This window comes from Eublepharis macularius, chromosome 3, assembly GCF_028583425.1.
Source record: "Eublepharis macularius isolate TG4126 chromosome 3, MPM_Emac_v1.0, whole genome shotgun sequence".
Classification (NCBI taxonomy): domain Eukaryota; kingdom Metazoa; phylum Chordata; class Lepidosauria; order Squamata; family Eublepharidae; genus Eublepharis; species Eublepharis macularius.
The window spans coordinates 178,450,557-178,470,365 of record NC_072792.1 but is presented as its reverse complement, the minus strand read 5'-3'; the positions used below and the strand labels follow the sequence as shown (position 1 = coordinate 178,470,365).

Below are 19,809 nucleotides of genomic sequence, written 5' to 3'. Positions count from 1 at the left end.
CTGGTAGAAATTTTAGTACCAGAGTTTGAGGCTTCTTTCCGCCCTGTGGCTTTCAGGCGTTGGCTCACCATTGCTCAAACCACCTTTGGGCTCTGGTGCATCTAATAAAGTAAGTTTGGACGCCCAAAAGCATGTATCAGGACATGTTTTGTTGTTCTCCAAGGCATCATTGGACTTCTCTTTTATTTTGCCACTACAGACTATCAAGGCTACCTGTCTGGAAATTACCTGTTGCACAGGTGACCCAACAACCAACCGATACAAAACATGACATGATGCTTTTACCATGATGACCATACATATAAGCTGCTTGAATAAAAAATAGTGCTTTATTCTTATCTTTCACAATACGTGATTGTAACCTTGTCCTTTGTTGGGGGAACACCATGACCTCCCCTTTAACATGCAACACTAGCACTTAAAAGCCATGATGGACCATTAAGGCAACCAGTATTTGTTTCAACATGATTGTAAAGGTGAAAAAGGAGGCTCAGGTCTGCAAGGAAGTCTTAATTAAAGCTGTTTTATAAGCAGCAGGCATTGTTCCTCAGCCTTCTCAACCTGGAACCAGCTTTTGCTTCTTTGACAGCCTTTCCTGTTTTCTTGGTCCAGGTGTTCCTGGAATGGGAGGCTGTGTGGCACGTGGTCCTACCTCCACAGAGAAGCCGTTGCTTAGCACTGGTTGCTTTCCAGGATGAACTGCTAGGACTCAGTCCCTCATCATTCCTCTTTTTGCCTGATGGCTGGGGGTCCCGTAAAGACAGAGATGTATAATTTCAGCCATGAGTACATGATGCCTAGAGCGCAATATACGGAGGTGAGCAATAAAGGAAGGAAGGGAAACTTGAGCATCCAGGGAGTGAAAGGGAACACGATTTCACAAAAGATTTCCAGGGGGATTAGCCCCGTGAGGTAGATCGTTTCCAGCCAGTTAAGCAGAGGACCTTCTTTCCTGCAAAGGGTGGGGAGAGAAGGATTTAATACAGTCATTTCTGGAGTTTTTTAAAACCAGTCCTGTGCTGTTTTTCAAAACCAGCCCTGTTCTTTGCAAAGATAATCAGGGGCCTTACAGGAGAAACAGCTTCTAACTGCAACAGCTTGCAAAGACCCACTAGGAAAACCAAGTTAGTATGACCAGAGCAAGCGATGCCCTCCCCCAGCCCCTGCCTTTCCCAAATCCAGACAGTTCCTCTTTTGCTGATATGCAGAGGCAAAAAAATAGAGGAGCATCACAGTAAATCTACAATACAAAGGGAAACCCCACCACAATAAGACTGACGTCAAATAACAATGTAATGTGCTTTGTAAGTGTATACTGAAAGTGATAGGTGCAAAATTCACAGTATATTAATGGTTATAACCAAAATAGACATGTCATTCTATTAATTTTCAATATAACAATCCGGTTGGATCGGTCTTAACTCATTGCTTCCTGGATGAGAATGAAAGAATGAACAGACTTTATGGAAGGAGTGAAGCTGACTGCATCTCTTGAGGAAGAGGATGAAACAAAGTTCATGCCAGCACTTTGTTGAGCTGCATGGCTTTCACAGTTAGAACCGGTTCTATTGACTGGCCCTTGAAGGTGTATTTCTGAACTGTTCCAACAGCCAGTCGAGACCATCTGATAAGAAACAAGTAACGAGAACACATTACAATGATCTATGGACTGTAATAAGTTTACTTACCATGTAATCATTGGACTGAGACTGTAGAACTGGAACACAGAGCAGTGAAAGAAATGTTTTGTACTGTGTTGTTGTTACATTGAAAATGGATAGAATCACGTTTACTTCTGTTATAACCAGTAGTATACTGTGAATTTTGCACATAGAACTTTCAGTAAACACTTATAAAGTACATTACATTGTTATTTGATGTCAGTCTTATTGCGGTGGGGTAATCTAAACTTCCCTCTGTCTGGAGATCAGGGGGCGGGGCCATTGGCCATGTGACCATTTTCGCCAAGGGTGATTTAAACTTTTAAAAACTCCCCCCTTGTTCCAGCTGACCCAAAGTGACATCACTGTGCGGTCCTGAGTTCCACCACCTCTTTTCCCAGAAAAAAAGCCCAGGTAGTTTCAGTGCTGGTCTGCAGAAGAGCAAGATTTGAGTCCGGTAGCATCTTAAAGACCATCAAGGTTTCCAGGTTTAAACTTTTCAAGAGTCAAGCTCCCATCATCAGATACCAAGCTCCCTCTGTCAGTTTCTGACAAAGGGAGCTTCTACTCTTGAAAACTTACACTCTGTAAATCTTGTTGGTCTTTACAGTGATCCAATATTGCTCTGAGAATGAGTGTGTTTGTGGGAACAGGCAAAATGGAAATATCTCGAAGCAGTCTTTGGTCTGTACTAGAGGTGGGCACAAACTGGGGAAATGGGCATTTGTTGCGGTTCGTCATGTTTCACAAACCACGAACCGGCATGAAACTGCCCAGTTTGTGAACCAGTTTGTTTGGTTTGTGAATATGTCACTTTCGGGGCAGCAGGTCTGCTGAAAGCCCCCCCCCCCCCCACACCAGTGCCTAGGAAACACATTGATTGGCGCCAGGCTTTCTGCCGTGATGAACCGAAAAACAAACCAGCCTAAAAACTGGTTCGTCAGAAATGCCCTCCATGAACCAAAAAAACCTGTCCCAGTTTGTGACGAACTTCGGTTTGTATTTCGGTTCGTGCCCACTTCTAGTCTGTATTCCTAATCTGAGAAAGCCCTGCCACAGGCAAAATTAGGTTTCGCTAGTCTGAACTTCCAAATCTTTCTGCTAGAAGGACCCATTACTGTTTATTGCTGAACCCCTAGCACAATGAAGTTGTCTTCTTTGGAGTCAGATCACTGATCTACAAAAGTCAGGCTTATCTATTTTGACTGGTGGAGTCTCAGGCTGAGGTCTTTCACTTCCTCTATTACTTGCTGCTGTAAGGATAAACTGGAGGGAGGGGAGGATCACGGGCTCTTTCCTTGGAGGAAGGGTGGGAGAAAAGAGCACCAAGGAACAGTCAGTGGGCAGTACATCCTCTTGAACTCAGTGGGGGTTTCTGAGTAAATGTACAGGCTCAGGCTGGTCTTCCTAGTAAACTAGGGAGGAAAACAAACCTTTCCCTGTACAGCAACTGTTAGTTATTACCTGAAGATTGCCTTCAGCGAGGAGAAGCTGTAGACTGTGAACAACAGCATGAGCAGGATTTTAATTGGCAGCTCTGAAACACAGATTTGCATCTAGTTAGGAGGATTATAGTAGTTAGCATTTATACAAAGCTCACGCTCATTATTGCAGTAATCCCTCACAACCACCCCGTAATATAGGTCGGTACTGTTATCTCCATATGGCAGGTGGCAAGGGGTGTGCGGCTGAGAAAGAAGAAAGTCTTGCCTAGGACTGCCCTAGGCCTAGTGGGTTCGCAGCAGAAGCAAGATTTGAACCAGGGACTTCCCAATCCACAGCCCTGCTTCTTTAGCTGGTGCGTTAAACCAGTTCATCAGCTAAAGTACCCTAAGTGAGGTTATAGAGACAGCAATAAATCAGCAAGGAAGGTAAGTAGCACAGCCTCTGGAATAAACTGGGGGGAACTCACCCTAGTTAGCCAAGGAGAAAGCCTGCGGTGGGGGGGGAGGTTTCCTCCCTTGTCCATAGTAACAGAAATTGACAAAAGGGATAGACGGCAGAAGGGTTGATGCAGGTGCTGGCCAACAGCCCCGAGCAAATCTCACTGTAGGGGTATACACGAAGCTTCCTTATACTGAACCATATTTGGTGCATCAATGTCCATATTGCCTACTCTGACTAGCAGCGGCTCTCCAAATCCTAGACAGAAAAGGGTTCTTCACATCACCTACTACCTGGTCCTTTTACCTGGATATGCCAGGGAGTGAACTTGGAAACTGCATGCCGAGCGGATGCTCTGTCACTGAGCCACAGCCTGTACTAGACAGACAGCTAGACTCAGAGCCAAGCTACAAGTGATGCCTGACACAGGTTGGACACTTGTCAGCTTCCCTCAAGTTTTGATGGGAAATGTAGGCATCCTAGTCTTGCAGCTGTAATGGAGAGCCAAGCTGTAAAACCAGGGCGCCTACATTTCCCATCAAAACTTGAGGGAAACTGACAAGTGTCCAACCTGTGTCAGGCATCACTTGTAGCTTGGCTCTTAGCTTCAAATTGCTGGTTCAGGACCCTGAGCCAGTCACAGGCTCCGACCCAAGACTACCTTGCAAAGTAGCTCAGAGGATAAATTGGGAGACCTGGGGCTGCATTCAGACACCCCAACTGAAAAAACGTGGGTTGAACTTAGGCAAATTGCGGGATAGAGGGCAGAAAAAGACAAGCCCGTTCTTGAGTCTTGTGGTCCTTTCTTATGTGCCCGGGGTCGTGCTGATCGCCTCTTTGGGGTCAGGAAGGAATTTTCCTCCAGGCCAGATTAAGGATCCTGGAGATTTTTTGCCTTCCTCTAGGCTTTGAGCAACGGGTCACGAGGTGGTGGAGGTGGTAGTTGTGAATCTCCTGCATTGTGCAGCGGTTAGATTAGATGACCCTTGGGGGTACCTTCCAGCTCTATGATGAGTGTCTGACAATGAAATGCCTGGATTTAGGCAACCATTGGTGGTTGGCAGCTGCTGATCTGGGATTTTTTTTTGTTAACTGTGGTCTTTCATGATGTCTAAATGCAGGAATCCCAGGTTACTTTGTAGTATTGCTACTCTTATCCTCCTACATGCAGAGAGGGAAGCACAGCCCAACAGAAAATACCAATTATTCCAGCTGCATTCAGCCATCCGTATTGTTTTTGAGGGACACTCCCTCTGCTTTCTCTCCCTGCTAAGTTTTACTTTGCCCTCTAGGCAGGAAAGTACATCAAAAAATTTTTTGAAAGGTGGAGAAATGGTGACAGAGAGAAGCAGAGAGGGCAGCATGGGCTGTAAAAGATTCATTTTGTTTCCAATGGTAGTTTCAGGAATGCTTTGAAAGGGCTGGACAGAAATGGCTGGGCTCTCTTTCTGTGGAGGTCTTTAGGCAGAAGCTAGATGGCCGACAGCAATGCTGATTCTGTGAACCTGGGCAGATCACGAGAGGGAGGGCAGGAAGGGTTGCATCAGTGCTTAGTTCTCGTGGCCCCTTTTTACATGCCCAGGGTAAGGCCAATTGCCACCTTAGGGTCAAGTAGCAATTTTCCCCAGTCCAGTTTAGCTAGGGATCCTGATGGTGTTTTGGCATCTTCTGGGCATGGAGCAGGGGCCACCGGGGGTATGAGGGGAGGTAGTTGTGAATGTCCTGCATTGTGCAGGGGGTTGGACTAGATGACCCCGGAGGTCTCTTCCAACCCTATGATTCTAAATGTGGATGAGAGCTATACGAGATTTATTCAGGAGTTCAGTAAATCAGCTAGAAGGAAAAGGTTAGGGAAACTGACAATTTTTGGCCAAGGCAGAGGAAGCTTAGATGATCTGCATTTCCATCAGCTTCCCTCCTGTTTACCGCAGCTGGCCAACAGCAAACAGGCTACTTACGTAGTGAAACTTCAGCTAGTAACGCTTGGCAACACATGTGAGCTCTAAACAGCACCTCCAGGATTCTGCCTGGAGTGACTAACTGGGAGTTATGAACAGCAGTATATGAAGTATGAATGGCAGGCTATCTGCGGTTTGTGTAACAAACTGCGGCTCAAACAAACCATGGATTGTGACAGCTGAATTCAGCCTGTGTGAGCTGCCCAGATACAAACCACACAAGAGACAAAAGAAATTAAGTAACTATGCCGTGCCTTGCAGGGCAGACAGAACAAAATATGGCCCAATCAGTACACAAGGTAGGTGTAATCAGGACGGTGGTCCCTCCTTGTCCTCAAGACGCCCTTTTTTACACTATGGGAGAACAAATATTCTAATGTGGTATTGGCTTGATCATCAAATTAAGTCATAACCAGGGCTCATTTGGAGGCGGAACGCGCCGGAACAGTGTTCCGGTAGCGCTGAAAAGAGGTCACGTGGGTTTTGGCCACACCCACATGATTCCTTTTCCTTCTGGTTGTCCTCGTCTTTAGCAGCAGGCTCTGCTGCTTTATTTTCATCTGTGACTCATGGGAGAGAGGGAGAGAAAGAAAATGAGTGAATGAGTGCAAGCCGAGTGGGGCTGGGCTCCAAAGGAACGTAAATTGCTTTGAATTCATTCTGCTCTGCTGCTTGCTTTATTTTCATTTGTGACTTGTGGGAGAGAAAATGAGTGAATGAGTGCAAGCCGAGTGGGGCTGGGCTCCAAAGGAACGTAAATTGCTTTGAATTCATTCTGCTCTGCTGCTTGCTTTATTTTCATTTGTGACTTGTGGGAGAGAAAATGAGTGAATGAGTGCAAGCCGAGTGGGGCTGGGCTCCAAAGGAACGTAAATTGCTTTGAATTCATTCTGCTCTGCTGCTTGCTTTATTTTCATTTGTGACTTGTGGGAGAGAAAATGAGTGAATGAGTGCAAGCTGAGCGGGGCTGGGCTCCAAAGGAACGTAAGCTGCTTAGAATTCATTCTGCTGCTTTATTTTCATTTGTGACTTGTGAGAGAGAGTGCGTGCGTGCATGTAAGCCAGCATGGCTGGCTCTCCAGAGGAGGGTAAGCTGCTTTGAGTTCATTCTGCTTTAAGGAAATACCTGGAGACTTTTGGGGAAAGGGGCCTGAGGGGTGGATGGTGCCTTCTGACACACTTCTGGTGATGTCAGGGGGTGTGGCATATGCTAATGAGATATGCTAGTGAGTTCCTGCAGTTTTTTTTCTAGGAAATGACCCCTGGTCATAACTGATGCATGGGTAGAACCAGTGGGATTTTTTAAAATACACTTTGCTAATGGTGGCATTCCTTCAGAATGACTACAATACCAATCCAAACAAGCTTGATTGTGCCACGTTCGTGTGCGCACACAACTCTTTTACAAGAGGTTTGTGCTGCTCTAAACAGTCTATTGACCATTTCTCACATGTCGGATTTCAATTGACTTACAGTGCGGAATCACTGTTTGCCCTATGGTTGATTTCACACGCCAAACCAAGGAACAGTTGCATGTGAACCAGGGTGGTGAGAGAACAGAGCGCGCTTACCTGGTGCTGTGAAGAGCAGGGGGAAGAGGGAAAGATGTCCGGTAGTGGACAGAATCAGGTAGATGCTGGCATCTCTTGATCTCTCCACAGACAGCAAGCTAAAATGCAAAACAGACTTTTGAAAGCAACTATAGCTAACTACTTAGGGAGAGGAGATCCCTCCAGTGACATAAAAAAAGAAAATATTTTTTGAGAGAACTCAAAGAGAAGCTGAAAACATTCCAAGGTGACGGCAGCGAGGGTGTTATTTGCAGGCAGATGGAAAAATGATGCCTGCCCCGGTCTCTCAGAGCGGAGAGAGAAGATTCATGAATATGCTTCAATGGCCAAACTGACTATCTACTTACAAACTAGACCGATAACTGAGTTCCAGAAAAAATGAAAGGATTTCTTTGATTCCTTAGGCGAAACTAATTGACACAGAAGCTCAGAGACAAGGAAGGAGGGAGAGAGAAGGAGAAATGTTATGTAGTTAGGTTTAAGGAAATTTGAACATATTGCTTGTTTTACTCCCAAACCTAGATTGTTTATAAGTTTATTGGTTGTGTAAGATTGTACAACATTCAATTTACCGTCTAATTTTAGAATCTGTATAACTTTTCTATCAGGCACTTACTTTACTTTAATTTCTTTGCTTTAATAAAATACATTCCAAAGGACGGAATAAATACATCTGGGGGCCAACTTGGCACAGCAATACTTGGCCCATAATAAGTCACACAAAGGGGCTTGTTCTTTCTGTCTATTTACATTATTTATTGCCTGCCTTTCTCACTGAGACTCAAGGTGGATTACGCAGGATGAGTCAGTACAGTCAATTTCAGACATTTCAGTAAATGATGTAACAGGGGACATAAATGCTCATTTGCAAAGGCAGCAGAAATCCAGTACAATGCTGAAGAAATGCTGAAAGAGCACGAGCAATTCTAAGGCTGACATATGAAGCTATGTAGAAGCTATCCAGTAGGATTATACTCACAGCAATGGACAGTACATAGTAGTAAAGTCTATAGTCCCTACCCCTTTACTGATACATGGAGTATTTAAAGCTCTGTGCTCAGAAAAATTAAAATTCTGTACCAAAGAAAGTCAAATTTAGTAATTTATGCAAATATTTGCTCTTGGTTATTATGCAGAATTCATTCTGAGAAGCAAGGTAACTGAAGATCCACTTCAGAGGCAATTTTATTCACCATCCACTCCAGCTTCTGACACATTTGTGGGCAACAGCCACAGAATAACAAACGTATCTTCAGTGTCATGAAAACTAGAAACTTTTCTTTTTAACAAATACCAGGAATCTTAGGAACCTGCACGTGCTACAGCAGTCGGTACTTTTTTTGTGCTCCCATGCAACTGTAGCTTACTGACGGTAGAAAACGATACTTTAGGGAAGATTTTGATTACCGTTTTTTTGACAAACGGTAGTGACCTTGTGGTGAAAGTCTGCCACACCCAGTACTATCTAGTTTGACTTTCAGTAACCCTCCGAGAGATTGATACAGAGGCCTTTTCTAATCTTATTTCTTCTGGTTTTAGAGAGGCCTGGGGAGGGATGGGGGATGCGCATCTAGGATTTTAAGGTTTCCAATCTTCAGATGCAAAATAGTGAAAAGTTCAGTAGCACTTCTAAGACTAACAAACTTTATTGAGGCATAAGCTTTCGAGAACCACAGCTCTCTTTGTCAGATGCATCTGACAAAGAGAGCTGTGGTTCTTGAAAGCTTATGCCTCAATAAATTGGTTAGTCTTAAAGGTGCTACTGGACTTTTTACTATTTTGCAGCTACAGACTAACACGGCTAATTCCTCTGAATCTCCAGATGGTGTCAGGTCTGACCTATGTTCCTTGTGAAAGCTAACCAGAGAGACTCCATTTTAATCCTGTCAGTGTTTTAAGCTCTTCTCTTGCAGGTGCCAAGCAGTCCAGCAACAGTTATCTCAGAGAAGAGGAATGTTTTGACTACAGCCCTTCCAGCCTTGGGAAAGTTTCAATCTCTCAGCTTCAAGCCGCTTGTTTTGAGAACTATGGGGGGAGGATGGGAATTGCTGGGCTATGCTATCCTGTACCTTAACCTTTACCTTCATTCGTAGCAACATCCGTGTACCAGCCAAGATATTGAATCTTGGTCAGTGGACTATAATGGTTGTTTATATTCAGTAAAGTCTTTTGAAACCAATGGACTCATGTCTAATTGCAAGAGATAGTCTGGATTGCAACTTTTAATAAGCCACAGTCTGACAGATGGTGGCTGGAGATCTTCTGGAATTACAATTGATCTCTAGGTGACAGAGATGAGTTCCCCTGGAGAAAATGGCTGCCTTGGAAGATGGATTTTATGACATTATACCACACAGAGCTACCTTCCCTCCCCAAACCTCACTCTCCCCAGGCTCAGCCCTTAAAATCTCCAGGAATTTCCCAATCCAGTGCTGGCAACAGATGCTACAGCAACATCAGAAGCCTCCATCTGCCTGTAGCAGTTACTGTTTCCAACAGGTTGTACAGTCAAGTCAAGTCAAAGTGCTCCTTCTAGTCCTTTCTCAGAGCTGCCGCTGCTTGCTACTCACTCACCCTGCTGCAATGCCGGAATTTTTCTTACAGGAGCGGCGTGAATAAAGAGTCGAAGGAGCTCCTTTGCACCTCTCAGAGGATGCAAGAAGCTAATTCAAACTGTTTCCAGAGCACATCACAGAACAAACATCAGCAGGCCAGTTCTGTGCAGCCCCCTCTCCTCCACCCAAAGTTTAGACATTCCACAGAACCGATTAATACTGTGTGCTACAGCTCATGCACAATTCATAGTGAGATTCAGCCCATCCCAGAAAGCGTGACACTTGGGGTGGGTGGCCAGGTAGTTGTGGAACCCCTTTGCGGCTCACTTACCTCAAAGGAAGGATGGCAAGGAGTATTGCTTTCTCATGCACGTGCCACCCGAACATGAAAGAGCTCAGCGAGCAGAGAACCAGGCACTGAAGGAAGCCTCTGGGCCCTTGGGGTTTAAACCAAAGACAGAAAACAGAGGGCTAGAAACAACAGGCAGAAACAAAGCTTCAGTGGCAATCTCGGCATCAAGCACACGAGCTTATCGTTCAACTGAAGCTCTGTATTTTCATCAATTCAACCAAAGCTTCATATTTTTCATTCATTCAAAGTTCCCTGTTTCTGTTATGCCACCAGATGAATGGTCGCCAAGCTCCTGTTTCTCTAAGCCTGCTTTGCATCACCAGAAGAAGAAAAACAAAGATTACAATTAAGTAAGGGTTTCCGAGCACATTGCAAGTCAGTTCAACAAACATGGTTCCCAACCGAAATTATTCTGGGAACTGTAGGCTGGAGAGAATGTTTGAAGATGCTCTGTTAAAAATCCGGCTACCCTCCGTCTTCAACTGGCGGGCTGAAGCAAAGGCAAGACGACTAACTTTCAGAAAGGAAGAGAAACAAAGGGAAACTAAAAAGAATAGATAGAAATTTTAAAATGTTCTTATCTGGTGGGAAGTTTGAATGGACCCCAAATTCAGTAATAAAAATAATTTAAAATATATTTATGTATCTGTAAATGGATGGGGCATGAAACGACGCAGGATGCAGTTAGCTCTATTCAGAATAAGGACTATGTAGAGCCTGATCTTGTCAGATCTCAGAAGCTAAGCAGGGTCGGCCTTGGTTAGTAACTGGATGGGAGACCTTCCAAGGAAGACTAGGGTTACAGAGGCAGGCAATGGCTAACCACCTCTCTTAGTCTAATAGAGTTGGGGAGAGGGCTATATAATCAAATATACTAGCATAAACTGTTGTTAAATATGTGTAAGTGTTTCCTGATTTATCTAGTTTTGTCCCATGCAAGATGTACAGATTGAAGATAGCTAGCAGCTCAAGGAATTTTATACTAGGCTTGTTCGTTACAGAATCTAATGAACTGCGCATAAGGAGAGATATATGGTCAGCAATTTGGGTATTTAAACCCTGTTGAATCTCAGAACTACTCGACCCAATCCTAGCAGTAAAATCTCCACCAAGGATCCATTTTGAATTTGGATAGTGGAGCGCTAAGTCCTCCAGTGTTGTAAATAACTGGTCCCGTAGTCTTCCACGATCTTGGGCCTTTGAGCATTTGGGGGGCAGATAGACATTAATACACAGGAGGACTCCTATATGCTGGCCCTTAACCAACAGAACCTGTATGTAATTAGGGCAGGGGCTGTCTAGGACCTGTGTTTTTACTTTTAAACCCACTGAGAGCAGGGTTGCCAGGCCACCGCTTCCCCTCCCTCTGCAAATGTTCTAAAGCCCCCGAGTGATAGAGAAGCGGGGTCTTGAGCCCAAGTTTCCTGTAAAAACAAAACGTCAAATTTACAAAGTTAAACATTCTGAGTCATATAGTTTGTTATGCCCACCCCCCCAGGTTCCATGACAAGAGCCTTAATTGTCAATCTTCTAAGATCTCTTCCAGCTCTCCTTTAGGAGCATGAAAAACACAGCCATTTTTGGCTACAGCGCTGCCATCAGGAAGATTATGGTCCTTTGGTAGGGCTGCTTCCTGTATACACTCCACTGGATGGCTGCTATGTAATTCTCCAATATTTTTGGAAGCATCTGTAATACGATGGTTGTTGTGGGTTTTCCAGGCTGTACTGCCGTGGTCTTGGCATTGTAGTTCCTGGCACTGTAGAACTACAATGCCAAGACCACGGCAATACAGCCCGGAACACCCACAACAACCATCGCTCTCCAGCCGTGAAAGCCTTCGACAATACATCTGTAATACATTTAGGAGGTGGACCTATGACTGAAATAGACGCAATCTATTTACAATCTTCGACAACATCGAAGTTTTGTCAATCTCCCTTTCTGGGAGGAATCCCCCTTTCTGTTGGGGATGATCTCAAGAGCCGGGAATAAGAGGCAGCCATGCGTCTGCGTAGCCTGAAGGCCACTGCTAGTGTTCCTTGGCTGGGAGCAATAAGTGAAGGCATCTTTGAGCGAGGTTTAACAGCGCAGTCCTACGGAGCTATACTCCTTTAAGCTCACGGATTCCAATGGATACAGAAGAGTGCAACTCTGCTTAGGATCGCACGGACAGTGGAATGAGTTTTAGAACTCATCTACAAACACAGCTGAATGAGGTGGCAGAATTGTCTATGCCTCAGAAGATAGGCAACGCCGCCTTTCAAATACGCCTGCGTGTAAAAGACGGTGTACAAGTGGGTGGGGGGAAACCAAGAAAAAAGGTTCTAATCTTTAATGCTTGCTGCTGCAATAGTTATCCCCCCACCCACAGGTCCCCAACATGGCGCCCTCCAACACCTTTCCTGGTGCCCTACCAAGCGGCCAGGTGGGGCTTTTGTGCAGCAAGGCTTCTGATTGGCTGCACATTTTTAAAAAGCATTAGTTCGGCAGCAACTGCCGCCATAACATAAGGATCTTCACTGGGTGACTGAAGGTAAGAAGTGTGTATGCAAGGAAATATTTTTAGGCAGTATTAATTTAAAAAGACATCTGGTGGGTAGCTTAAATAGACCTCAAAAGTGGAGCTCTTGTCTGAAATGCTGAAGAATTATTATTAGAGTTATGCATAATTTCACTCCTGGCCATTTTGTGATTGGCTCCGCCTCCTGCAGCAGCCATTTTGTGGTTGCGCCCACCACCTTGTGTCAGAATTCCAAAAATTCCAGCAGGCTCAAAAAGGTTGGGGACCTTTGATGTAAAGCATTACCCCCCAAAAAGGCACCCTTGTGTGTAGTCCAAAGTGGTACAATCTATCCTATCACCTATGGATTCTACTCTCTCATTCGGTCTACTCTGACTGGCAGCTGCTCCCCAATATCTCACCTGCCGCCTGCTCCTTTTAACATGGGATGCCGGAGATTGAACATGGGGCCTTTTGCATGCAAATCAGGTTCTTTCTTTATTAATTTATATCATTTATAGTTGCCTTTCTTGCTGAGACTCGAGGCGGATTAGACAGTGTGGGACCACTACAGTCAATTTCAATGACATTTCCATACACAATGCCATAGGGTGAATAAACAATTTTTCCAAGACACAGCATTAGAATTAGTAAGACGCTTTACCCCTGAGCTACAGCCTCATCTCTGTTAGATTCTGTTCCATAGCAGATAAAGCATTTCAAAGCTTAGAGGGGTTTGGACTCACCAGTATGGAGACTGCTGTGCAGATCAAGGTGGCCAGCGGAGTCACAGACGGAAGGACCGTGTGCTGGAATTCTTGAACAAGCCCCCCCGTCATGGAAGCCTTGGACATCCTAGTGGGTTCCAGGAATCTGTATTTCAGACCTGCAAATTTCAAGTTTCATGAGCACAGAAACACGCAGACAAACACCGATACAGGCACCCTAAACAAGAGTACTTGGAAATAAGCCCAAAGGTTAGTTCTAACAATTGAACTAAATGCTCATAGGTTCACAGATCACTGCTTTTCTTCTGAAAAATTATGATTTTTAAAGCGTCCCAACAGGTGCAGCGATGGTTTACACTTCAGCAAAAGGCAGGTTATTCGGTACCAAGTGCATATCCGAAACCCCACTGTGACTAGTTTACAGCTCCACTTTATAGAATCATCTCGTGTTTTTGGAGAAGAGCTCTACCCATCTGTCAAGTTTTGAGACGGCCCTCAGAAAACCAGCCTCAGAAAACCAGCCTAGGAATTTCAGTAACGCAGATCTTTAAGAAGTCGGGAAGAAAATGGAAGTTAAGAAGAAAGCGAGGCATTTAGTTGTTGGAGAGCCAGTCTGGTGTAGTGGTTAAGAGCATGGGACTCTAATCTGGAGAGCTGGGTTTGATTCCCCACTCCTCTGCTTGAAGCCAGCTGGGTGACCTTGGGCTAGTCACAGCTCTCTGGAGCTCTTTCAGCCTCACCCACCTCCACAGGGTGTTTTGTTGTGGGGATAATAGTAACATACTTTGTAAACTGCTCTAAGTGGGCATTAAGTTGTCCTGAAGGGCAGTATATAAATCAAATACTATTGTTGCAAATTTTCTGGGCTGTATGGCCGTGGTCTTGGCATTGTAGTTCCTAACGTTTCGCCAGCAGCTGTGACTGGCATCTTCAGAGGTGTAGCACCAAAAGACAGGGATCTCTCAGTGTCAGAGATCTCACACTGACACTGAGAGATCTCTGTCTTTTGGCGCTACACTTCTGAAGATGCCAGTCACAGCTGCTGGCGAAATGTTAGGAACTACAATGCCAAGACCACGGCCATACAGCCCAGAAAATCTGCAACAACTAACGTTCTCTGGCCGTGAAAGCCTTTGACAAAGTGAGGCAGGTTTCTTCCAAGAACGAGGGGTGGTTATGTATCCCTTTTTAGTGAACAGTAATGGCAGGGATGTTTGAATCTCAAGCCATTCAAATGCACAGATTTCTCCAGGTGCATCACATTTGCTGCAGCATCCAATGTTGGCCAGACGCAACATACCAGATCAGACCGACCACTTGCCTGACACAGTGAAATGGCCCTGATGTTTATGTAGTCTTTGCAGTTAAGAAGTACAACCAGGGGGGTTGATGCTTTGCAGTCCTAATTAACAAATGCATGGTTGTTTCTACTAGTAAAGTTTTAGGAAAGCAAACCAGAATCTTCCTGCTTGAGCAATCCTTTTACACTTCTGCTAATTTTACTGACTGTTAAGTAGAGACTAGATGGTTTTATCACTGAGGGTTAGTATTGCCGATTTTTTAAAAAACTCCTCCAGTTATTGAATGTGTATTAATTCATGTTTAACATTTCTTTTTGCTCATCAGAGCGAGTAGGTTCCTGGAGAGACAAGATGTGAGTATTCTAAACAAATGCAGCCCCACCCTATCCCAAACCCTGGACACGCAAAACTAAATGTACTGCACCAATAATTGCGAGTGCTTTGTCCAAGGCATTATACACCGCCCAGAAGTTAGGAGCCCAGTATGCGTGGCAGAGGCCTCTCTTGAAAGGGAAGAGGCGGGAGACGACCTGAGGAAGTTGTCCCTAGAGGGAAGAAAAGGAAAGAGTCAACCTCCATGGGTTTTCTTTTATAAACAAAGCAAAACCTCCTTGGTTATGTTACAAACGGTAATGTTTCCTACATTTTCATTACATGGCTCCTCAGAATCAATCTGAATTAAACCTAATTTAAACGTCAAGAGAACGCGTGATACAATTTTTTCCCCTCAGCCAGTACCGTTTCATACGGTAGCTGAAACGGGTTGCCAATTTGATATCAGGCGCTTGTTTTTTTTAAAATTTAATTATTTTTATTTCAATTATTAACAAAACTGTTTACAATTTGAACTACAACATGGGTACATTGTTAAAAACTATACAACAGAGAAAGGTAAAACATGGAAAGACAAATTCAAGTTGAATGATCTGATATATTTTGGATTATAGATTCAGGATTGTTTGGTATATTTTATTGGGAGGATATAGATTTTCTTTAGAAATGGATTCAAAAAAGGGGAACCATTTTTCCATAAAATTTGTTGTTTTGGGGAAATTTTCAGCTTGATAGATTCCATCATTGATTTTTTCAAATAAAAAATGGTCCCATATTTTAGAATACCAACTGGTAATTGTCGGTACAGTATGTAATTTCCATTTTAGAGCAATTAAATTTTTTGCTGCCATTAAGAAGATATTGATGAGGTCTTGTCGAATTGGTGGGATCTCCATATCATCCCACTGATTCAGAAATATCAGCTCAGGTTTCTTTGGTATTTTGTAGCCGGTTAACAAAAAGATTTGGTGTAAGACTGTATTCTAGAATTCTTCTATGTAATGACATTTCCACCAACAATGTGTATATGATCCTGTATCCCCACATCCTTTCCAACATAAAGATGAGCTCTGAGAGTAAATAGCTGCTAATTTTTTGGGCGTATCAGGCGCTTCCGTTAAAGTATTTCCATCACGTGAAGGAAATGTCTGAAAAAGAAAAGCAGCTTTATAGAAGATCCCCTTAATTGTTTATCTTTCCCCCCAGAAAGAGGTTTTTTTTTAAATACAGGGTCATTTTCAAACAAACAACCCCTTCTTTCCCATGTTCTGAGGTGGAAGTACAGGACTCGCAATACGCACTCTTCCTCAGTGCCTGGATTTTGAATGTGGGGAGATCCATCTGTCTGACCGAGACACAACAAAACCACCCAACGCTCTCAACTCTCAGCATGGCAGATATGAAAAGCTAGTGTATAACAGAGGTTTCCAACACATTTGAGCCTCTGGACATTTCTGGAATTTTGAGAAAAGTTAGAGCGAGCCAGCACAAAATGGCTGTCGTGGTACATATACAAACGACCCCGCCTTATACGGAATCAGCCCCTGGTCCCTCAAGGGCAGTATTGTCTACTCAGACTGGCAGTGGCTGTCGAGGGTCTTAGGCCGAGGTCTTTCACATCAACCACTACCTGGTCCTTTTAAATGGAGACGCCGGGGAATGAACCTGGCACCTTCTGCCTGCCAAGCAGATGCTCTTTCACTGAGCCACAACCCCTCCCACGATCCCTTCCCATGGGGCCGATCACAAAATGGCTGCCACAGGGGCAGGGGTCCATGTGTTCCAAGGCAAGCACCTGCCACCGTAGAAGCAGCCGCATCTTGACAGATACTTCCTAGCAGTCCACCTGAGCTTTTCTGAAGCACAGGAAATCTGAGATCTGCCTGGCGACACTATTTGGTTTTCATCTCCCAATAAAGGGGAGTACTCAAGGGAATGCGTCCAAACCTGAAGACAAAGTTTCTGCGCCCAAGCCAAGGGTGCAGAGCTGCGAGACGCCTGCCCGAGACGATCGCAGAGCTTTGCTGATCAGTCAACTGGTAGGGAGGGAGCCAACGCCCCCCCCCCCCCGTATTTTTTTTGGTCTTCTATTCAAGACTGTTTGGATTTGGTCCCCAAGACTCAGGAATCCAGCAGCACCAGCAAACACATCAGGAGGCGCCACATCCCTTGCCGTCACCCAGCTGGAGCACGTGTGTGTGTGTGTGTGTGTATTAAAACAACAACATGCTATTCAGGGAGGACCAGGATTCTTACCCAAGCAATGAATGGTCCCAATGAAAGTGCAGAAACAAGAGAGACAATTAGCCCCAAGGCAGCAAAGCGGAGAAAGCTGAAACTTCGCCATCGCACGGATCCGTCTGGAGAAAATAAAGCACACTCGTTACTCTGAAAGAGGCTGCACGGGAGGAACTAGAGCCGCTAGTTTCCACTTCATTCCCTGCTTCTTAGCAATAAGATGCATCCATCCTTTGACAATTCATCTACAGACTGTCAAGCCGGTTATGGCCAGAGACCTCCTATTTACACAACTGCCCCGTTGTCCTAAGGAGTCTTGGACGGACTGCTGACGAAGAGAGCTGTGGTTCTCGAAAGCTTATGCTACAGTAAAGTTATGGATCCAGAGGAGTTAGCCGTGTTAGTCTGTAGTAGCAAAATCGAAGAGTTCAGTAGCACCTTTAAGACTATCCAACTTTACTGCAGCATAAGCTTTTGAGAATCACAGTTCTCTTCGTCAGATGCGTGGAGGGTAAGAAGAAACTGGTCAGATATATAGGTGGAGAGGGGAGGGAGGAGTAGATGCAAACAGTAGCTTCTGATAATGGGATCAGTTGGCTTCTGATAATGAAATCAGTTACTTCTGATAATGAGAGAACCATGCATATGTAAATTTCATTCAGTCAGGCTTGGACTGAATAGAGACTATGAATGGTTATCTCATTATACATCTGACCAGTTTCTTCTTACCCTCCACGCATCTGACAAAGAGAACTGTGATTCTCGAAAGCTTATGCTACAGTAAAGTTGGTTAGTCTTAAAGGTGCTACTGGACTCTTTTCGATTTTACAGTGAAGTTAGTTAGTCTTTAAGGTGCTATTGAACTCTTTACTATTTTGCTATTACAGACTAACATGGCTAACTCATCTTGGACAGACTTGTGCGTCATTTGCATCAATGCACATAAGCGCACATACCCGACCCTCCCAACTGCTTTGCAGCTTGCTCTTCTGCCACTGAGAACAAATTCTACCCAAAAAAGAGCTTGCAAAAAAAGATTTCTTCTATCTGTCTCCAATGCTAACAGCATGAACCTGAATGGTTCATAATATCTGCATCAGATTCCAGAACACTTCCTAGTGTTTCAGCATAAGAACACAAGAAGTGCGGCCCTGGGTAAGACTAAAAGGTAAAATTATCCTCTGTCCATCCCCCCCACTCCATCTGAGATAGAGGAAGGGCCTTTTTAGTGGTGGCAGCCTGATCATGAAATGCATTCCTTCTACAAGAATATGTGGTTATCCAAGGGGAGAATGTATCAAAATACAAGGAACTTTGCCGGTGCCGTGCAGCAGCTGGCATTTGGGTGAGGAGCTAGGAAACACAGGTTCAAATTCCCCATTCTGCCACAGAAGCTCGTTAGATGACCCTGGGCCACTCACACACACACTCAGCCTAACCAACCTCGCAGGGTTCATGTGAGGATAAGGCGGAGAGAATGATGTAAACCATTCTGGGTCACCATAGGAGATAAATAGTAAAGAGTCAAGTAACACCTTTAAGACTAACCAACTTTACTGTAGCATAAGCTTTCGAGAACCACAGCTCTCTTTGTCAGATGCATAGGAGACAACTGCAAGGTATGAATGAAGCAAGTAAACACACACACAGAACTCTGGGAGTTGTCTATATTAATTCCTTTCAGGCACCTCCTCAAGAACTTTCTCCATTTTCAAAGGACTGATTTTATGCTTTTGCTGTTTTATAGTACTTCTGTGGGCATTTGACCTCATCTGCCCTTCTTTATAGATTTTTATTTTATTTTCTCTGGCAGTTTTTATTCACCGTTTCACTTGTTCCTAACTTTGTTTTCCTGTACTCTGCTCAACAGCGTTTTTAAGGGGTGTGGGGGCAAGACCGATTACTTGTTTTAAAAAGCAAAACGCAACGCCCCATCGGCCACTCTGCCCCAGAGCTCCTTATATTATACTACACTGGTCAGAAAAAGTGGCTGACCTTCTGCCCTCTGACCCAGCCCAGTGACTCTCATGCCCCTCCAGCAACTTCTGCAACTCAGAGGCACCTTTCCCCTCAACCCTTCCCCAAAGCTGATGAAATCATCAGTTACGTACCTGGATTATTTGCAGTGAAACAGTAGGATCGCAACAGGAACACGCCATATGCCGGGGCCACGTAGAGATAGATGTGTTTGAAATGCAGGAGGACAGCAAAGAGGAAAGCGCCTTCTAAATGCCTTTTCTAAAAGGGGATGGAGAGAATATGCGGTCATCCAAGGGAACAAAATACCAAAATACAAAGAATTCTGCAGACCAAGAGGGATACAGAAGGCAAGCCCTAATGGAAATTCCTGGTATTTTTGGCACTGGGGACCAAATCTGATAAGATATGCGTTTGTGTATTTTTAAAAGCACGAGTGTCCATTTTTTATTCATTAGAGGGCCAACTGGTGATGGAGAGTGCCCTCAAGCCATAGCTGAATTACAGTGACCCCTGGCAGGGTTTTCATGAAAGAGACTAAGAGCTAAGCCACAAGAGATGAATTACACGAGGAGGAGCATGTGAAGGGAGTCGCAATGTTAGCTGAGAAGCCGAGTTTTAAAAGAGATTGAAAGGCTTTGTCAATTTCCCCTCTCTACAGAGCCAGGGAGATCTCTGCTCAGGTTTATTTCCTCTTTGCCTCTTAGAAGGGGAGGTGAAACTGACAGAGCCTTCAGGAGGCAAAGAG

At 44.5% G+C, this 19,809-nt stretch overlaps 1 protein-coding gene across 1 annotated transcript in view; it reads right to left on the bottom strand.

Moving 5' to 3' along the window:
- Window positions 1-307: 307 nt before the first annotated feature.
- ALG8 (ALG8 alpha-1,3-glucosyltransferase) overlaps window positions 308-19,809 on the bottom strand; it is a 32,663-nt gene continuing 13,161 nt past the window's right edge. Inside the window, exons 6-13 of the mRNA XM_054975048.1 lie at window positions 19,196-19,322; window positions 17,103-17,206; window positions 14,938-15,058; window positions 13,231-13,370; window positions 9,961-10,100; window positions 7,075-7,172; window positions 3,126-3,198; window positions 308-952 (exon numbers count right to left, since the gene is read on the bottom strand). Coding sequence (XP_054831023.1) covers window positions 721-952; window positions 3,126-3,198; window positions 7,075-7,172; window positions 9,961-10,100; window positions 13,231-13,370; window positions 14,938-15,058; window positions 17,103-17,206; window positions 19,196-19,322 — 1,035 coding nt within the window. The 3' untranslated portion in view covers window positions 308-720. The remainder of the gene's footprint in view (window positions 953-3,125; window positions 3,199-7,074; window positions 7,173-9,960; window positions 10,101-13,230; window positions 13,371-14,937; window positions 15,059-17,102; window positions 17,207-19,195; window positions 19,323-19,809) is intronic.